The sequence below is a fragment of the Carassius carassius genome, chromosome 25 (assembly GCF_963082965.1).
Source record: "Carassius carassius chromosome 25, fCarCar2.1, whole genome shotgun sequence".
In the NCBI taxonomy this organism is placed as follows: Eukaryota; Metazoa; Chordata; class Actinopteri; order Cypriniformes; family Cyprinidae; genus Carassius; species Carassius carassius.
The window spans coordinates 32,199,173-32,221,165 of NC_081779.1; the positions used below are offsets into that span (position 1 = coordinate 32,199,173).

Genomic DNA, 21,993 nt, shown 5'->3' on the forward strand with positions numbered 1-21,993 from the left:
TGAAATCAAAAGATTGTAGAACAAAGCAAGGACCATCCTTCTGATCCTGGCACTTACATATGGAATGCCGATCTGTCGGTTCCTTTCCACGACTTTCTTCACCTCGTCCAGGCTGCCGTAGTCCCAGCGAGACAGCTGGAAACCCAGAGACCAGTATGGAGGAATGAAAGGCCTGCCAATCAGCTGGAGAGATATAAAGCAACAGTAAACTCATTTAACATCATGTACCGTATTTTCTGACTATAAGTCGCACCTGAGTATAAGTCGCATCAGTCCAAAAATACGTCATGATGAGGAAAAAAAACAGATATAAGTCGCACTGGACTATAAGTCGCATTTATTTAGAACCAAGAACCAAGAGAAAACATTACCGTCTCCAGCCGCGAGAGGGTGCTCTATGTCTTCAGTAAAGGCTACAGGAGCACTGAGCAGCATAGAGCGCCCTCTCACGGCTGGAGATGGTAATGTTTTCTCTTGATTCATTTTTAGTTCATTTCTCTTGGTTCATGTCAAATTAATTTTGATAAGTCGCACCTGACTATAAGTCGCAGGACCAGCCAAACTATGAAAAAAAGTGCGACTTATAGTCCGGAAAATACGGTATATATATTTAGGGTGTGATTTGCCCGGGGGGATTTCCCCTCTATGGTTTATGTATCCTTGCCTCTGCTAAATTAACAAACATCCTGCGATCTCAATCTGAGGTCCCATTCTAACTCAACAGTTCATTTGATTCATGACATTTAATTTCCTTGCTTGAATAACCATGGAAATGAAATCATTACAAATAATTGGCCTAATTTACTATCTTTTTAATAGATAACTAATTTTATTTCCTGATATAAGTTTAATAAAAAAATAAATATATAATAAATATGTTAATATGACAAAATATAAATTAAATTTGTACCAATACATAAATAATCTGTAAAATAAAGGATTATAGAAGCAATATATGTTGGTCAAAGACAAAAAAGGGGTTTAAACATAAAAACGATAAGTGTAATGCTGCTTTAAATTGTTGTTGTAGCCCCACCTTTAATGTGCTTCCTATGGACATAAAATCACTTTTGTAAATTTCTTCTGATGCAGTCATCTTAATGTCTTTGACCCACTGGACAATACCAGTGAAAAGTTTTTAAAAGGAGTTTCTTCTGCTCATCAATGCTGCAATTTATTGGATCAACAATAAAAAAATTGGTAACACTATTTCGATAGTCATTTCAGATATTCTACTATTAACTTTTCAACTACATGTCAACTAGCAGTTAAAAGAGTATTAGTAGACTGTCTGGTTAATATCTTCTAACACTTTCTTTGTCAACTTATTCAACCAATCCTAAACCCACCTAACAGTCTACTCTGAGAGTTTGTAGAGATGTAGTTGTAAATGATGAGATTTAGTTGATATGTAGTTGACATAGTTACAAAGTTACGTGTAGTTAGTAGAATGTCTAAAGTAGACTATCAAAATAAATTTTATAGTGTGAAATATTATTATGGTGTAAAAAAAATTTTTTTCTATTTTAATATACATTAAAATCTAATTGGGGATATTCGAATATTAGAATGATTTTAAGTGATATGTATAATATGATATGATTAATATGATTTATGATTTAAAATATGTAAATCAGAATATTAGAGTGATTTCTGATGGATCATAGGACACATTATACTGGAGTAATGGCTGATGGAAATTCAGCTTAGCATCACTGAAATAAATTACATTTTAAAGAATTATTTACATTATTTTATATTGTAATAACATATTGCAAGAGGTTTTTTTTCTTTTCTTTTTTTGATCAAATAAATGCAGCTTTTATGAGCATAAGAGACTTCTTTAAAAAAAATATTACAAATCTTACTGATCCCATACCTTTGACTGATATATATATATATATACATGTCCTAGCATGTGTTGTCCTGTCCACCATGCTGTGTCTCTAACATGAAAAATAATTTCCAAATGCTTAAAATTTCTCCCACAAGTGATGCTGGTGTTTCTATTTATATTTTTCCACAACGCTAACCTGTGTGAACTCGTCCACTACTGCTTCTGGTGTGTCTCCAACCAGGATGTAGAAGTCCAAAACCCCTCCGATAGTCCGGTAGGTTATGGCCGGAGCAGGCTGGACTGTCACCTCTGCACACAGACAAGAGCAGACAGATATAAACAACTAAAACTCTCATTTGATAAAAGTCAACAGAAGCAGCCATTCCAAAATAATGATAATAATAATAATGATAATAAAATAAAAACAACAGACATCATTATGACTTTAGTCCACAGCAGAATTTACCCATAGCATTGCTGTTCATGAGAAAAACACCAAAGGACTGGCCGCTCTCATCTTCCAGACATGTAAAGTAGGGGTAGTGGCCGTACAGGTTGTGTGTGCCCTGGGGTGGAAAAGACATTAAGGGTTGTAATGCCAAATTTAAACATTTTAACCAGTTAATTAGACAGTTTGGGACATATATGTCTCATCATATTTTAAGTATTATAAAAGTTATTACAGATTATAGATTTTATTATAAAAAATATATTATAGTAGTTGTCAACTTGAATCATGCACTTAAACTTAAGTCTTCTAACATCATGCAATAATTATGTTGACTTGACAAACTCGACTCAGACTTAAGATTTTTATTAAATTGACCATCAAAAGTGCAAAAGTCCCACTGACTTTCATTGAGGGGGTAAAAACTGTTGTACAATAAGACTTATAGAGTATTTAAGCTGCCTATCCCTAGAAAAACTGATAGACTGACCTAGGACAACATAAACATACTAGTAACATGCTTATTCATGTTATCAGCATGCTAAAACATGTTACCAACATCTCAAATATGTTAACAACATTAAAAATGTAAACATGCTAATTCACGCTAAATGCTAAAACATGGTAACAGTATTGTGCTAAAACATGCTATCAACATGCTAAAATATGTTAGCAACTAAGGCTGGGCGATATATCTAACGATATGATCATGCGCCGTAGATCAATGACAAGCTACCCAATATCGCGTTCATTATCAAAGGCGATTAATCTGGGATAATGAATGTGATATTGCGTAGCTTGTCAGTGATCTACGGCTCTGTCTATTAAATGCCGCTCCATTTAAAAGCAGGTGATGGCGATTTAGCAGTAATCAGGGAACCATATTCACTGACTAGATGCGCATGATCATATCGTTAAATATATCGCCCGGCCCTATTAACAACATGTTAATTCGTGATATAAATGTGTTAAATCGTGCAAGCAAAATGCTAAGTCATTCTAATAATGCTGTGCTGAATCATGTTAACAACATAATGATTCACGCTAAACTACGCTAGCAACATGCTATTTGTTAGCAAAATGCTTAAACATGATTATTTATGCTTAGTGCTCTACATCCTTTCAACAATGCAAAAGATGGTGGCAAAATACAAATCTATGGAAACAAAAAAATAATGTTAGTAACACATAGTAAAACCTATTAAAACATGCTAATTCATGGTAACTATTTCGAAGTGCTCCAAGACTTGGGCAGGAGATCCAAAGGCAACTTTTATTGGGACAATCCAGAATCGTAAATCAAAACACATGCAGTCAATCCAACAGAGCACAATATATAAACCAAAAGAAAAAGGGTGATCAGGCAGATATTGATGGGACGATAGGTACCGCGGCTCCCATGTAGTTTTCAAAGCACTTTTGTATCACATCCTGTGCCAATGCTTGTATCGAAATGACAATACCACGTGATTGATGATGTTTGAAGCTTCGAACTTCATGCAGTATCTAAAGGTCGGGACAGCTGGTTTGTTTTGTTAAATTTGTTGGAGAAACCAAGTCTGGCCATCAGATGTCGCTTATACACACTGTGTTAAAAGCTTCAAGTAATGAACTGTTTTTAAGCACAACTTCATGAAAGCCTTGATTTCCCATCACTACAGGCAGAGAAACCAAAAACCAAGATAAAAGAAACCAGGAATAATGTTCAAAGATGTAGCATAACAAACTGTAAAACCTCACAGTAAATGTTAGTGTGAACCAGGCTTTTATAGACAGAGCTAATGAGGTTAAGGATTAACACCTGTAGACAATCAGTGATGATAAACCAATGCCTTTGATGAAATGGCAATGAGCAATAGGAGAGTACCCTTTTCACACCACGTCCACACGGAGACGTGTTTCTGTGAATATGCACAACATTTTTTATCTGATAGACATTTCGCCCACACGGATCCGGCATTTTCAGAAAGTGAAACCGCTATTTTTTGAAACTGGGTCCCAGAGTGGATAAATCTGAAAACGCCATCTTTGCGTTTTCGTGTGGACGGGGCCATTTGTATATTTTCTGAAACGATAATGTCATCATCCCACGTGTTGACCCTAGTCAAACACCGCTATGTCACGTAAGAGCAACAACAACAACAACAACAATTTTTAAATGAGGGGAAAAAAGATCGGATTGGGGTAAGCTCCGGCTTCATGTGGACTTAGCCTCAGTCTAGTTTTAATCACTGAAAATGTTGAAAACCCAGATCTCCTCAGAAAAGTAGAGCTAATTACTGAGTTGTTCTAATTGAGTCATTCGATAAATCACACTCACTGACTCAAGGATCCAGTTGTGCCAGTTATCAGTGAATAATGACTTCATTCAAATTACTTCTTTTATGATGCTTTTGGGCAATATATTATTTTATAACATGACTAAAACTTTGTATTTCACTGTCATACTGGTTTGGAATAGTGAAAATATTTGTGCAAATGATCTGAACATTATGACTTACTCCGTTGGGAAAAGCATCTCTTGTGAAGATAGGCCAGGTCTTCCAGTTGGTGTCATGGCGGAAGGTCTGATGGACGTGCTCTCCGAGTCCATAAATATTGTGAGAGGGTAGTTTAGCAGAGAGTTGAAGGTACTGATCCGCAAAAATCAGCGGCCCAATGGTTGTGTCAAACCTGAGCGAGAGAGGAAGGGATGTTGTCATCAAATCTGTCAAGAACAGATCCACTGACCCTTCAAGCATGCCCTCAAATATAGAGGGGTGTAAAAAGAGTGAAAATGCGCACCCTAACCACATGAATAAAAGGTAAAATACTGATAGATGGTTCACCAAAAAGATCAACTTCCTATTTGTAAAGCCACAACTAAACTGACAGCTAAGAATCGTTCACATGCATTGTCTCATTGTAAAAATAACTTCACTACAAATTAGATTAATAAGCATATTATATAGATACATTCCTTATTAAATATCAATATATGCTCAATCCACTATAAAAACATTATACAGGCTTTTTATCAGATAAAAGATTACAAAATTGTTTTGCAACACACATACTGTACAGACCTGACTACGGTCATGTAAAAGCAAATGACTTGAGAAGAAAACAACAGTTAAAACAGCATTTTCATAATAATGTGGCAAATCATTTTATTCTTTGGAAATAAGGCCTATTTCTCACTGGGTAGTTATTCTAATGAGAGATGTTTTATTACAAACAACATCCATAAGAAATCAGCGTCTCACAGGAGTTTTTCAGGAGATGTTCTCCAAACTTTCAGTCCAAAGGGTTTCTGGATCAACTCTAGTCTATATTTGAGGGGTCCAGTGGGAGGGCTGGAAGGTGCTTGCACGTGCTCGTGAGGAACCTCAAACCTGGCTTGGTTTGCATCTGTGATCTGGAAGACAAAAAGAATATTGCACGCCATTATAGAAGTGTTCATATTGATAAGGTGCCTCTGCTATTTGTGTCAGTTTTTAAACAGACCTTAAATCGAAGACGGTTTTCAGTCTGCATTTCAGCGAAGAAGATCAACTCTTTAATGTCAGCCCCAAATAGAGAAGGAGCATGCATTCTTGTCAGCCTGGCCTCAATATCTACAGCAAAACAAACGTTTTCCATGAGGTCTATAATTGCTAGATCAGGGGTGTCCAATTCTGCTCCTGGAGGGTCACTGTCCTGCAAAGTTTAGCTAAACTCCAATTAAACACACCTGAAGCAGATAATCAAGGTATAACAAGACATAGTAGAAACTTCCAGGCCGGTGTGTTGAGGCAAGTTGGAGCTAAACTGTGCAGGACACCTCTGTGTTATATATGGTCAAACAAAACTTTTGCAATGGAAAGAAGATTTGTAAATTTTTTAGATTCTCAGTTCAGACTGAACTCACGCGTGCTGTCAGGCTGGCTTTTGCTGACCACACTGTAGCCATGGTTTTTGGAGAAGAAGCACCAGGGGACATTAGTCTCATTCACAGGGCTCCAGCAGCAAGCTCTTTCCAAGCATTTTTGCTGTAAGGATGCGAGTCAAATTTAGCAAAGCTTCCTGAGAGTTTGTATGGGATGCAGGCCATTTCCACTGTGTCTTACCTCGGAAGCGCCAGGATCTGGGAAGCAGTCCACTCTCTCGCCGTATGGAACAATGGGACATTCTGTAATATTGTTTTGAACTGATACTGAATCTGAAGTTGGGGACAGAGAGACAAATTACCACTGTGGTATAATTTAAAAGAGAGAGAGAGAGAGAGAGAGAGAGAGAGAGAGAGAGAACTATTTATAGATTTTTTTTTCAAACAAACGAAACACACTTGTGAACTCCTTCCTTAAACACTTAAACAATTAACTGTTGTTCAATATCTAGTGATCATACACTGGCTAGAATTCTTCAAATGTATATACTGCATTTTCAGAAAGATTTATTTTGTAATAATTGACTAGAATGTAATCTGATATAATCATATATCAAACACTACCACATTTATCCAAGTAACCTGCTACATATGATGTTTTCCAGAAATCTATTAGTTTGTTTTGTAACCTGATCTCCATTAGTAGCCTGTACCCCTAAAACAAGTCCAGCTGTAACCTGACAGACTCCCCCCATCAATAGTCCTGTGAGCCTATCCCATGCTCAGTTTGTTCCCTTTAAACCCGACCCAGGTTTGAGACCCGATTGGAGATGGGTAGCTAGATCCCTATGAGTGTAATGGAAGACAGCTGGTAGAAAGCTGTGCAGGTAAACCTCAAGAGGCGCACTAGTGATAGTCGTGAGAGACTGTGGTCTGTGGCCCCCTCCCATGACCCAGGTTCGATTCCCGCTTGGAGTAGGGAGGTTAGGACCTGGAGGGATTACACAGGTGCTGTGACTCATAGAAAATGTTACTTTTTATCTAAATATAATGCACTAAACAGATGTCTCTGTATCTTGCGCTTCATCTGCTTTTTCATTTTCTCATGCCACATTTTAAAACGCAGAGTCAAGATCAAGTTCAACTTATAAAAACAGGAACACTAACAAAGAGGCTAAAGACTTAACTCCAAAGTCTCTGCACTCGTTTTCCATTGTGCAAGCATTTTTAAAAGCACAAATGTGTAAGTTCATTTAGCTCACTGCAGTTGTAAAGCCCTCATTATCGAAAGTGAAAGTGATGTGACATTCAGCCAAGTATGGTGACCCATACTCAGAATTCGTGCTCTGCATTTAACCCATCCGAAGTGCAAGTGAACACACACACACACACTGTGAACACACACCCGGAGCAGTGGGCAGCCATTTATGCTGCGGCACCCAGGGAGCAGTTGGGGGTTCGGTGCCTTGCTCAAGGGCACCTAAGTTGTGGTATTGAAGGTGGAGAGAGAACTGTACATGCACTCACCCCACCTACAAATCCTGCCAGCCCGAGATTAGGGCTGCGCGAATGATTCATTATTTTGAGTCAATTGTGTTCAAAAGCTTGATCAAACCAGTTGGCAAACCAGTGAATTGGTTTGTGAATCAGTTTTAATGATTCGTTCAGTTCCCTGCCACCTGTGCTGAGTCGCCTGAAGCAGTTCTCATTGTTGTAACAGAAAGTTTAAGAACATCAAGAGCATTGAAGATGTGGCTTTGGATCTGCACTTAATTGAAAGCAGATTTGCAAAGGCTATTGTTTACTACCGATGAAGATCTTTATTAGATGAACACTGTATGTGCTGTCTACAGTTCGACAGGTTTAACTTAGGCTACATTCGATTACAGTACACGATACCACAATGACATTAGTTTGCTGTACGTACAACTTATAACAGAGGGGAGCCAAGTTGAATGCAGCTTACAAAACACAAAAAATAGCAGATTAATATTTTCTATATTTGATACAATCACACCAGCGTGAGAACGTTCAGCGAGTCATATAATCAGCTGCTAAATTCAGATCTGTGTTCGCTAGCTGGTGCGTTCTTACAGTGCTGTGCATTATAACCAATCCCACAAGATTCTGTTGAGCTTATGAATGCAATGGCCAATCAGAGGCATTCAGATGAGTCATCGCTAACGCTGATGCTTCCTTCACTCGTTCGCTGACTGAATACCTCTTTCTGGCGAATTCTCTCGTCAATAACAGCAAATTGCAGATGTGTGTACGAATCTCTAAATAAGATATTGATTTCACAGTGTTAACAGTTTCAGTGATTTTAATGGGAGTTTTTGAGAGTGATTGAACTCTAGACTGTCAGTGAAAATTATCTTTGATAATGTAAATGTTATTTGCTCTCTTTCTGTACAATGAAATATTAGTAGCAGTTTTTATATCATTTTACCTTTCAATGTTAAATTCACATTTAATATAAAGTCAGCCATATTAAAAATATGTTATGGCATGACACCTATATCTGTTACTTAAGTAAACACACAGGTTTTTATGCATAATTAATAGATTACATTATTAGGCTACTTTGACCATTGCACATTATCCAACATAATCTATGACATTGAGAATCGAAATATACTAGCAGAAATATACATTTGTTTACATTTTGCAGAATAGACAGAAGATCCGTCAATGTGCATTTGGTTTGTTATGCTTAGATGTTCAGTCGTGTGAGGAGTTCTATTTCGTTCTTACTGACCGCCAGAGGCAGTGCTTCCCACTGAATATTATCGCTCTTGCTCATGCACAGGTCGAGTCTAATAACAACAATGTCATCACATGACCAGGCACATCATGGGGATCCCCTCTATTTAACCCCGTAACATCCTGCAAACTGTCCCTATAATCTTCTCGCATACGTGCAAAGATTGCAGGTCGAAGGAAAAACTTAAGAATACTTGGATTCCGTCTTTCACAGCCTCGTAACAATCATTTATGTTGGAGCTGCACGTTGTGCGTCCTCCAGAGGCTGCGGCGGATTGAAGACAAACTTACCTTGTCGGAACACGTCTGTTTATTCCGATCGGTGCCAGAGCGCGGTAAGTTGCTTACATAAGCATCGGATGTGGTTTCTTTTATGAAACGTGTAAATATGGCATCTCAGAGTGGTTTCGCTCCATAGAAAAGCCATAGTGATTAATTATAGCGAACTGTAAGAACGTGTGTGCTCCAGGAACAATAATATATTTCTCGTTACAGACCGCGGCGTGCACTGCAGCTGGTGGTAATCATATAGAGCATTCAATTAGGTAAGTAATATATATATTTATAATTTCATAGGTAGCTATGAATATGACAAATTGAATTATTTTTTGTTTGTTTTTCTATGATATAGGCATATATTATATTTCTTGCAGTTGCATTATATACGAGTTTTTTCGCTCTGTTTTTTGTACTGCTACCTGTTACTTCTATCAACAGTGGGGTAAGTATTAACACTAGTTTGGCTGTTAAAAAAAAAAAAATAATAATAAAATTCGGTACCTTACCGTTTTTTGTAGCACCCAGAGTGTTCTCGCTTGAGGTTCAGTAAAGCACTGCTGTGGCAGTATGGAACAGCTTAGCCTGACATGCACCATGTGCAGGGCCACCTTACAGCAGGACGATGGACATGACTGCTGTCCATCCTGCTTAGGCTTGGAACATTTGAAGCAGGGTCTCATTCATGATGCCTGTATGAATTGTAGCACTATGTCGTGGGAATGGAGAACTTCCAGACTAGCTGCAGTAGAGGCACTCTTGACCTCAGATGTGCCTCGGCAGGGAAAAGTGACAGCTAAAAGGAAGAGGGTGGAAGCAGTGAGTGTCTCCACCAGTAAGAGACATAGAGATGATTCTTTAGCCAATAAAGTGGAGGTTTTTACCTCAGAGTTTGCCCAGATTAAGTCTCTAATATTGAATCTGCAACCGAGGGATGCACCATCACAGATGTTGGGAAATCCCAGTAAGGTTCCCAATGATATGCCGGCTTCTCAATGGGGAGCCCTGGGGCCTTCCCAGGAGGCAGGGGGCAGATTTGGCACCTATGCCCAGATCGGCTACAGCTCTGTGTCTGGCCATTGAGGAGCCAGAGTTACTGTTGAAGTCTTGTGATGTTAAGGTGCAAAACACAATCCTGAATTCTCGGGCACCTTCCACCGGGAATATCTAAGCTTGTAGGTGGAAGCTTTTCACGGACTGGTGTACACCAAGAGGGTTTATCCCAGACCACTGCCCGTTGCCAATGGTGTTATGTTTTTTGCAGTCCCTTCTAGACAATAACAGGGCTCCCTCTACCCTAAGGTTATATGTGGCTGCAATTTCTGCCCAGCATGTAAAGATAAATGATCAATCACTAGGGTCACATATTCTAATCACCCGCTTTCTGAAAGGTGCTCAGGGATTGCACCCTGCTCCAACTGTTAGGGTGTCCTCATGGGACATCAGTCTGGTTTTAAGAACATTTACACAACACCCCTTTGAACCAATGGAGCATTGTGACCTGAAGTGGCTTTCAATAAAGACAGGATTCCTTTTGGCAATAACGTCAGCCAAACGTGTTGGTGAGCTCCACGCATTGTCAACCAATACGTCTTGTATGCGTTGAAATGCAGATGGAACAATGGTGACATTGTGGCCTAACCCCTCATTCCTACCAAAAAGGCTCTCAACGTCATTTAGGAATCAACCAATTGAGTTGGTAGCACTCAATCATTCTGTGGCTGACACACAAGATAGCAATCCAACGGAACAATTATGTCCAGTGCGAGCCCTTTGGGGCTATCTGAGTGCCACAAAGAAATTGCGACGTCAGACCAACTCTTTCTCTGCTACGGCAGGCCAAGAAAAGGGCAGCCTCTGTCAAAACAGAGGTTGTCACATTGGGTGGTGGGGGCCATTGTCCAGGCGTATAAGGCCAACAACATGACATTGCCAGCCGGCATAAAATGCCATTCGACGAGAAGTATCTCAACGTCTTGGGCAGCATTAAAAGGTGTCCCTCTAATGGACATTTGTGCAGAGGCTAATTGGTCTTCCGCTGATACCTTCTCCAGATACTACAGAGTCAATGTGGCCACCCCTGGTGCTATGGAAACGGCAGTCCTGTTGGGACCCTCAACTTCAGCTTAAGGTTAGGAGTAGCCTCCTCATGACCTTGTTGTTATGAGCCATCCAGTGGGAAGCACTGCCTCTGGCGGTCAGTAAGAACGAAATAGAACGAGAGTTACGTATGTAACTACGGTTCTATGAGTTCTGGATGACTGCCAGAGCACCCTGTCACTCGGAGTCTTGCGAGAAGATTCTGTTGAGACAGTTTGCAGGATGTCACGGGGTTAAATAGAGGGGATCCCCGTGACCTACCTGGTCATGTGATGACTTTGTTGTTATTAGACTCGACCTGTGCATGAGCAAGAGAGATAATATTTAGTGGGAAGCACTGCCTCTGGCGGTCATTCAGAACTCTTAGAACCGTAGTTACATATGTAACTCTCGTTTTCACTCTTCTCTGTGTCAGAGGTTATTTATACGTATATATATATATATATATATATATATATATATATTTAAAATGTACATTAATACTTTAAAATGTAATTTATTTCAGTAATTCAAATCAGAATTTTCATCAGCTGTTACTCCAGTTTTCAGAGTCTTGATCCTTCAAAAAATAATTATAATATATTGATTTATTACCAGAGCTGGAAACAGTTTTGCTGCTTAATATTTTTTGGAACCTGTTACATTCTGTCTAGGATTATTTGATGAATGAAAGTAAAAAAAAAAAACATCATTGATAGTAGATCAACATATTGGAATGATTTCTGAAGGATTATGTGCACTGAAGACTTGAGTAAAGGCTGATATATATATATATATATATATATATATATATATATATATATATATATATATATATATATACACACACCCATACACATGCATTACATACATTTGGTCTATATATCTAAATAAAAATAGACTATAGATATTCAGTATATGACCAAAAGTAACTAGTAACTAACTACTTGAGTAGTTTTTTATCCGATACTTTTTTACTCTATTCAGACTAGTACTTTTACTTGAGTAAATATTTCTATAAGTACTTTTACTTGAGTACAGTTTTTGGGTACTCTACCCACCTCTGTATTCTACTAACTTCTAGTTGACATATAGTTGCAAAGTTACTTACTGTTAGTAGAATTTCTAAAGTGGACTATCGAAATAAAGTGTTACCTATATATTTTTTAAAACTTCGTAAAGTAAAATATCTAGCTTCAAGTAGACCACCTTCATATTCCATATTTTGCATATTTTGATAAGTGTTAAAATTTATATTTTCTTTAGAAAAACCAATTGATTTGCTTCATAAAGCCTTTATTAAGCCACTGGAGCCATGTGGAAGAGCCAGGATAATTTTTTTATAACTCTGTTTCTGTCTGTCTCGAAGAAGAAAGTCACATACACCTATAAGATGGCTTGAGGGTGAGTAAATCATGGGGTAATTTTAATTTTTGGGTGAATAATCAGTGCCTGATTATTGTCGAAAGAACCTGATTCTTTTTGATGAATCACTGCTGCTATGAATTTCAAATAATATAGATTTTGATATAAATTATTGTGCTTTGCTTGCCCCAGCCTAGTGGTGATGAAAAAGAGAAAAGGTTGTTTTTATGTAAACATAATGTGTTAAACAGACGTCTCTGACTTTTTGCTCCTCTTCTGCTTTAGTTTCTCATGACGTGTTAATTAAAATGCAATAAATGCACAATATTGAAGTTACTTATGCACTTGAAAAAAAAAAAAATTCTTATCACCCTATCTGAGCTGTAAACACCACTAAGAACAGACTCCTGTCAGGAAAATAGACTAAAAAAGCTGAAAAATAAAAAAAATTCTTGCCCCAATGACAGATTTTTTATGTTTTAAACAAAAACTCACTTCCTTTTGATGCATTTTTCTGAAAACAAGACTTGATTTCCCCTCTATAAGACTAATTGTATGGAAGCTCATTTCTGCCTTAAAAAAATTCATGCCTTAAAAAATTATGACTTAGTCGAAATGATGAGATAAAAAGTCTAAATTATGACTTTAAAAAGTCAAAGTTATTAGACAAGCAATCGATATTATGACTTAATGACTTTATAAACACATTGGTTACAGGATAGTGGTCTATAATGATAAACGGGACATTCTGAAACAAGTTAATTTGGCAGTTTGGGGGACCAAGTTCAATACACACTTTATAAATAAAGCATATACCATTTACAGAGCATTTTCTTGGGGTAAAACATGAGATAAATAAATATAGGCTATATAACCAGTGTTCACGGTTAATTTAAAACTGTTGACTTTTTATCTCAATATTTCAATTTTGTATATTATAATTTTGACACTTTATCTCATAATTTCTATTTATCTCATAATTTTGACTTAGTAAATCACGATTTTGACTTTTTATCTCGTAATTATGACTTTTAAAGTCATGATTTTGACTTATCTCATAATTATGACTTATTACATACTTAAAGTATGTAATAATTTAGAATTTTTAAGACATACATTTTTTTCTTACTTGGCGGAAATAGGCTTCCATATACTTGTGAATTCACAACTTTAAAAAAAAGTATTGACATTATGTTTTAAATATATTTAGTATAATTTGTTTTTCCAAAATTTGTTCTACATATGACCTTTGACCAATTTTTTAGGGTTCCATCATTTATAACTGACTTTGTCCCATTAGAGTTTCTTATTTTTGACAAATTGTTTGAAACTTCACACACAGTCAAAAGCTTTTTCACTATCTGAAAAGAAGTGAAAAAGTCTTACTGTTTCAAAAAATAATAAAAATCTTTACAAACATTATTATTATATATATTTTTCTTGTGCTGCTATTTTTTATTTGGAACTCACATGTAAAAATGTCTAAAACTTGACACAAATTTGGTTGCAGTTTCACTACTGAAAACCATGTCTTAGTGTTTCAAAAGCATTAAAACAATTTTACATTGTGTTTCATCTTGGAATTTCAAATCAATTATCGTAGCAAAAGTGAAAGTAAACAAGACTCTTCCTTTTCAGTGTACCCCACACAACCAACACGTAAGTAGATGTTGACTTGTGCATTCATCAATGACTGCGTTTACATGCAACCAATAACCTGTTCAAAACCGGGATATTAGCAATAACCCGGTCGCGCACGGCCATGTAAACACCGGCAAAAACCCGGATATGCTCATATCCCGGTTTTTAAAAACTGGGATATTATACCTGGGGTACCGCTTTTCTAACCCAAATATTTGGTCTTGTAAACACGTTTCGGCATATCCCCATCAAAATGTGTGTTCTGCGCATGTTCTATTCGCAAGGAATCTTGGTCTTTTGAGTAGAGACGGCGCATAAAAAAACCCTGCGTGCAGTATAGAGGCACAGTAGTGTCAAGTGCTGCTGGTGGATCAGTACCAGCGCCAAAGCGCAAACAAAGACTATCGCTATCTGCCCCAAACTATTCATTATTCGCCTGCTGCTGCTGTTGTTGTTGTTGTCTTTGGATACAGGAAGAAGAATCGGAAATGACGCATATTGCGTCTTGTTGTCCGTACGTCCAGACGCTAACCGTGCGTCGCCGTTTACATCGGGATTGGCGACTGATTACACATTCCACATGGGAATTGTTCATCCAATTTTTACCCCCTCAAATATATAATTTTTTTGGAAATCAAGTAGCCGTACATTTATCTTTTACCATAGATTTAAAGGTTGAGGAATTTATTAGTGCTCCATCCATTTCTAAAGAGCAACTGGTAGAACTTGCAACTCATTACAAAATTAGTTTGTCAAGTCAAGATAAACGTCTAAAAGAGAGTATTAGAACTATGAGTAAGACTGAATTGTCTGAACGTGGAGTTTTGGAGTCTCAATCTTTGGAAGATGCTTCAGCTTTTGTTAGTGCTGCATCAATGTCTCATCTAACATTTGAACAACAAAAACAGTTGTCGTTAATTCAAACCGAAACAAAAAAAGAAACCGTAGAAGCACAATCGCATTGAGATGTTAATACTACAGTTACAACAACAACAGCTTGATCTGGAACGTTATCAGTTAGATCTGATCAAAGACGGTAAACTTAATTTAACGGAAGGTGTAGAACGTGGTTTGGCTTTGTGTAAATTTGGTGTTGCGACTTATATGAGATTGATCCCTAGATTTGACGAGGAAGATGTGGAACCTTTTTTTTTTTATTGTTTGAACGTGTGGTAAAAGCGTGAAAGTGGCCAGATGAGGAATGTACGCTTGTTACAGTCTGTTTTTGCTGTTTTTACAGGGAAAGCTCAAGAATTTGTCTCTTTGTGTGGAAGATGCTAAGGACTATTTGACTGTTAAGAATGCATTATTAAGGGCATATGAGTTGGTCCCCGAGGCCTATAGACAAAAATGTAGGTCCTGGAAGAAAACTGATAGTCAAACGCATGTTGAGTTTCTACATGATATTTCAGTTCACTTCAATCGTTGGTGTGCAGCTTCTGATGTGAAAACGTTAGATGATTTGAAGGAGTTGATTTTGCTTGAACAGTTTAAAAACTCTGTGCTGCAACATATATATCTGAGCGTAAACCCAACACAGCATATCAGAGGTCTGTCATGGCCAATTAATTTTCTCTGATTCATAAAACCTCTTTTAGCTACAAAAATGCTGGAGAACATTTTAAGAGAGAATCGTGGCATGAATTTAATAGATCTCCAAAAATGTTGGGGGGTATACCTAACAAACAGCGTCTTGGCTTTGTTGGAGGAAATAATAAAGAAAACCTCTGTAATTATTGTCACGAGTTCGGTCACTGGAAGAATGACTGTCCGCTGTTGAAATCGAAGTCGTCTTCCGTGAAACCGGTTGTTTTGGCAGTGACTTCCTCAGAAGTAAATGTGCAGAAGAGTTCCTCGTTACATGTTTCAACACTTTCTCCATTTGTTACAGATGGTTCTGTCAGATTGGTAAATTCTACAGAAGATATACCGGTCAAAATTCTCAGTGACACCGGATCATCAGAAACCTTTGTTCTAGAGTCTCTTATCTTTCTCAAATGACTCTTACACTGGGAACAAGGTGTTGGTTTGAATGTGATATCTCTTCCCTTACATAAAATTGTTTTGCATTCTGACTTGATTCAGGGAGAAGTGGAAGTTGCTGTGTGTTCCTGTTTGCCTGTGGATGGAGTACAGGTAATCCTGGGAAATGATTTGGCTGGTGAACGAGTTTGGCAGAATGTTTCACCGAATTTAGTGGTCACACCATCTGTGTCGACTTTTGACACCGGTGATGAGATTTTTACTGGTTCTTTGAAGGGGTTTCCGTCATGTGTGATAACCAGGTCTATGAGTAAAATACCCACTGATGCTGCAACTGAAACAAAAAAGCTGTTGAGTGCACCTCTAAAATTTCCTTCTCTTTTGTCTGTGTCACGTGATGACTTGATTAAAAGACAAAAGGCTGACATTACTCTTATTGAATTGTTTGATCGAGTTGTCCCTTATGACCCCATCTTAAATCTTTCTTCTGGGTATTATCTAGAAGAAGATGTGTTGGTACGGAAGTGGATGCCGCATGGAGAATTTATAATTGGTGATCCGGTTCTACAAATCGTAGTTCCTCAGTCTCTTCGGCAACTTGTTTTAAAAACGGCACATGACACATCTGGACATTTGGGAGTGAAAAAGACATACAAATTGCTTTTGAGAATTTTTTTTGGGCCAAAATTGAAGCGCGACATATCGAATTATATTAAATTGTGTCGAACATGTCAGCTTACGGGAAAAGCAAATCGGTCTATGAAACCTGCCCCTCTGTATCCAATTCCTGCTGTTAGTCAACCCTTTGAGCATCTTATTGTGGATTGTGTTGGGCCATTACCTCGGTCGAAGGCAGGGAATTAATATTTGCTTACGGTTATGTGCCAAATGACTCGATAGCCAGATGTGTACCCGTTACGTTCGCTAACCGCGAGGTTAGTTGTAAAAGCACTGACTCAGTTTATTTCGGTGTTCGGAATACCACAAATTATTCAGTCTGATCAGGGGAGTAATTTTACTTCCAACTTGTTTGGTCAAGTTTTAAAACCGCTTCATATTCAACATAATCTTTCCAGTGCTTATCACGCTCAAAGTCAGGGAGCACTGGAAAGATTTAATCAAACATTGAAGTCTTTATTGAGATCTTACAGTGTTTAGATGAATCAGGATTGGGAAGCTGGGTTACCTTGGTTAATGATGTCAGCTCGAGAAGCCGCTCGAGAGTACCGGATTTAGTCCAAATGACCTTGTTTTTGGTCATGAGGTGCGTGGTCCCTTATCTGTTTTGACGGTAGATTGGAAAAAAATTTATCCACCAAAAAAACATTTTAGCATACGTGAGTGATTTTCGCAGATGAAATTTTGAAGCATGTCATTTAGCAAAAGCATCTTTGAGTAAAGCACAAGATCGGATGAAACGACTTTTTTGATCGTCGTACAGAATTGCGTTCATTCCAATTGGGGGATCAAGTTCTTGTTCTTTTGCCTATTATGGGATCACCATTTCAGGCCAAGTTTGTGGATCCATATACTGTTGCTCGTCAAATTTCTGACCTTAACTATTTGATTAATACGCCAGATCGGAAAAAGAAGACTAGAGTGTGTCATGTAAATTTGCTAAAGCCTTTTTATGGTTCTGAAGATGTTGACACTAAAATAAATCAAGATAACATCGATATAACTAATTCTGGTATTAAACCTGTTGCTTACAGGTTCATTTGGCTGTGATGCTGAATTGTCAACTACTTCAATTCTGATAGGTGGGGATCAGGATGAGATTGATCCTGGAGATTCTATTCTTCAGGGTCGTTTACACAATTCAGAAGCGTTAAGCTCTTTGCCTGGTCGTTTTAGTCACCTAAAAGAGGTGCAGATTTTTTACTGATTACCGAAAGGTAAATGCCATAACATGATTCATTTCCATTGCCTCGAACTGAGGACTGTATTGATCAGGTGGGAACGCTAAATTTGTTTGCAAGTTTGATCTACTAAAAGGTTACTGGCAAATGCCTTTAACTGAAAGCGCTCGAGAAATTTCTGCTTTCATTATACCGTCGGGATTATTTTCATACAACGTTATGAGTTTCGGGTTGCGCAATGCTCCCACAACTTTTCAGCGTTTAATGAATAAAGTCATTTCTGGTTTGAGGGGATGCGCTGTGTACTTGGATGACGTCATCATGTATAGTCAAACTTGGGAAGAACATATTGTTCAAATTAGAGCACTATTCGATCGATTTGTGGGGGCAAATTTGACCGTTAATTTGTTAAAATCTGAGTTTGCCAAGGCCACAGTAGTTTACTTGGGGAAAGTGGTTGGGCAAGGCCAAGTGCGCCCTGTCCGTGCAAAAGTACCACAAAGAAAGAACTTATGCGATTTCTTGGAATGGTAGGGTTTTATCGTTGTTTTTGTAGGAATTTTTCTACAGTGGTGGCTCCCCTGACAAGTTTATTGCGGGGCGGAGTAGACTTTTGTTGGACATCGGGTTGTCAGCAAGCCTTCGAAAAGGTGAAAATCCTTTTTACAGAAGATCCCATTTTGAAAGCTCCGAAATTTGATCAGGCATTTTGATTGCAAGTGGATGCCAGCAATGTGGGTGCTGGTGCCGTTTTGTTACAGACTTAAGATGGAATTGATCATCCAGTTGGATTCTTTTCTAAATGCTTTTCTAAATTCTTTTCTTTTTTAATTTAATTCTTATCAACTTAACCATTCTGTGATTGAGAAGGAGGCGCTTGCTCTGATTTGGGCTTTGCAACACTTTGAAGTGTATGTGGGTTCGTCTGAGGGACCTCTGGTGGTTTTTACTGATCATTACATAATTTAGTTTTTCTTCACACGTTGCAGAACCCAAACCAGAGGTTAATGAGGGGGTGCTTATTTTTACAGGGATACCTGTTAGATATTCGCCACATTAAAGGTTCAGAGAACATAACTGCTGATGCCTTATCTCGTATTCATATAGTCTAGTGTTGAAGGATTTGATCTATTCTCCTGTCTTTTGTCTCTGTTCTTTTCTTAATTTGCTTCCTAGGCGCAGGGGTGGCTGGAAGGACTTTGAGAGCTGATAAGACTGGGGAAAAGTTTCAGTGTTTGAATAAGTTTGCTTACTTGGACCGTTGAATTTTGTAGTGGGGGGGTTTTCTTTGGGGTTTTGGACGTGTTTTAAGTCTCTGTGCTCTTCTTTTTAGGGGGAGTGTGTGACGAGTCTCTCTACTCTTCTTGCTACAGCTGGTTAGTGGGTGTGGCTAGGAGACTCGTTAACGGAATGATGTTCACCTGTTCATCCCTCTATAAAAGTTTAGGCTGGCTAGTGTAGGAGTGGGACTTTCTCTGGGTTTATTTTGTTTGCTTTAGGCTCTGGTTTGTTATTTGATTTAGTATTTTGTTTCTGTGGCTATTACATTTACACCCATGCACCTGACAGACATTACAGATGACCACGTTTTCTTGTTTAGATATATATTATTTTATTTGTTAATAAATGTTTATTTTTTTGCAATCCAGTCACTGTGTCCTCCATTTCATTTGCCAGGCTTTGAGCCGGTCGTCACAGTATATTATTGCCAATAGACACTGGCATCTTTCCTGACTTCTGGTTGTTGTATGGATCACATCTTTCAAACTGGCATACAATAATGTACCCAAATGCCTGACTTCTCCACAACAACCTATTTTTTTTATTTTTTTATCACTGCCCTCACCCTCATTGCTTCTATCCTCCTTGGTCCTCAACAGCTTCTTTTATTACTACAACCTTATTTTCTGACACACTCCTATCACTATCATCAATACTTCAGTTCAGATTTGTCTCTCCATCTTCCAGAAAACGTACAAAAACACATGCATAAAGGCTGTTATACTGCATTAAGTGCATTGCAAATGACACACAAAAAAAGAAAAACAACTTTAGAAAACACATTTGTGTTCTGTATAATTATATACATAACTTGAATTTATATGTATTTTCTAGTCTAAAATTACCATGTCACCTAACAAGTTAATGCCTTCTTTACTACTTTGTTACTAAAAATGTGAAGTATATGGTAAATAAATTTTAATTTTACTGGTTGAAGGGGATGTCATTGGAAATCACTAAAATAACATTTTGTTGGCTGAACATTAATATTGTATTATAAATGCAATTTTCTTAGCATTTATAAATGACGATATTCCATTGAGGGTTAAGTCATTTTGCTTTTTAAGTAAAGTCTTGATTTAAGAATGTTTAGATATTTGTACAGGAAGACATCTAAAATAAGTAAGAGAATTCTTTTTCTGTGTATTTTGAACATCTATTCTTCTATTTTAGAACTTTTGTTACATTTAGAATTTTTAAAGAAGACTACTTTGAAATTAAATACTTGCTATACCTACAAAAATTTAAGCCTGTTAGTATTGCCATGAGTCTCTAATATCCAGACGTGTTTTTATATGCATGTTTGTGTCTGCATGTGAGTGTGTGTGGTTGTAACTGGCGTCTCTTCACTTACCGTCTCTGATTGTTCTTGGTTCACCAGTGTGCAGTATAGTGACCAATGCAAACAACACCATCAGGGTCTCTTCCAACCCTGAGAAGCGCAGCTTTCCCATCTGACAAACACACAGTGTAAACAGCCATAAGCATACAGTAACTCATCTCGCTGCATGCCATTGACATTCACAGTACATGTCTTTGTATGAAACGCACAGGTTAATAGTCACTTCAGCCATATTTTGTTTCACTGTCACTGGGTTTAACCTTTCCTGTAATACAGTTCTTTAAACTTTTATTCTCGCTGTTGCCGCTGCTGCTTTGTTGTCGCTATGTTTTTCGTTGTGAAAGTAAAACAACTCTGTTTGGCCTTCCAAAAGAGGACATATCTAGAAATCAATGTTTAAGTTGTATTTCAACACTGTCACAGAATAATTCAACCCAAATATTAACCCTTGTGCATTGTTCAAATTCACTACCCTTTCGTTATGTTCGGGATGAAAACATCCACTCAATTAAGCTGCTGTAAAAATTTATCAGATAAAAAAAAAATTCATTTTTTTTTGCATGAATCCATTAATCAACCTCAGTCCTGATCAAAACTACCAAATTTTAAAAAAAAAAATCCAAGATTTTAACTCTTTAATTGCTAAGTTCATAAATGATGTCACTGATTTCGGGAAAAAAAAAACTAACAAAATGACTTTTCAATATAAAAATAATTGTGGCTGGATTTTTTTTTTTACTTTTTATAACAGTCTTGGTCATGTCAAAGATTAGTAGCAACATTGGCTTTGATGCATTTTTTGTTTTTGTGCAGCATTAGATTTAATTTTTCTTCTCCCTCATTTGTTGTTGGTGGCTTTTTTTGCCCCATTGACTTCCACTATAACGACCATATGTCTTTATAATGGAAGTTTCTTTTAAACATTTTGTAGTTTTGATCAGGACTGAGGTTGATTTAATAGATTTATGCAAAAAAATTAGAAAAAAATATTTATCTGATACATTTTTACAGCAGTTTAATTTAGTGGATGTTTTCATCCACGAACATAACGAAAGGGTAGTGAATTTGCCCACAGTGTGTTAAATTTTTTTTAAATTTTCAAAGCATTTTCCCAAAATATGTGTCAAAATAAGATTTGTCACCAAAAATCATTCCATTAGCTGAAACACAGAGAAAGTTGTGGCCAAAATAAGACTCAACTTTACCCCCTAGTGGACGAAAATGTCCCCAACAACACATAAGGGTTAAGATCCTCACATTTTATAGAGGATG

At 37.4% G+C, this 21,993-nt stretch overlaps 1 protein-coding gene across 2 annotated transcripts in view; it reads right to left on the minus strand.

Annotated features, from left to right (window-relative positions):
* The window catches only part of LOC132104571 (sucrase-isomaltase, intestinal-like), a 75,622-nt gene that overhangs the window by 50,094 nt on the left and 3,535 nt on the right, over nt 1-21,993 (minus strand). Inside the window, exons 2-10 of one of the 2 annotated variants that reach the window (XM_059510138.1) lie at nt 20,734-20,833; nt 6,374-6,435; nt 6,175-6,295; nt 5,772-5,881; nt 5,531-5,682; nt 4,787-4,958; nt 2,304-2,403; nt 2,034-2,146; nt 58-183 (exon numbers count right to left, since the gene is read on the minus strand). In XM_059510138.1, coding sequence (XP_059366121.1) covers nt 58-183; nt 2,034-2,146; nt 2,304-2,403; nt 4,787-4,958; nt 5,531-5,682; nt 5,772-5,881; nt 6,175-6,295; nt 6,374-6,435; nt 20,734-20,833 — 1,056 coding nt within the window. Of the gene's footprint in view, nt 1-57; nt 184-2,033; nt 2,147-2,303; nt 2,404-4,786; nt 4,959-5,530; nt 5,683-5,771; nt 5,882-6,174; nt 6,296-6,373; nt 6,466-20,733; nt 20,834-21,993 lie in introns of both variants that reach the window. The other variant, XM_059510137.1, reaches the window with a different exon arrangement.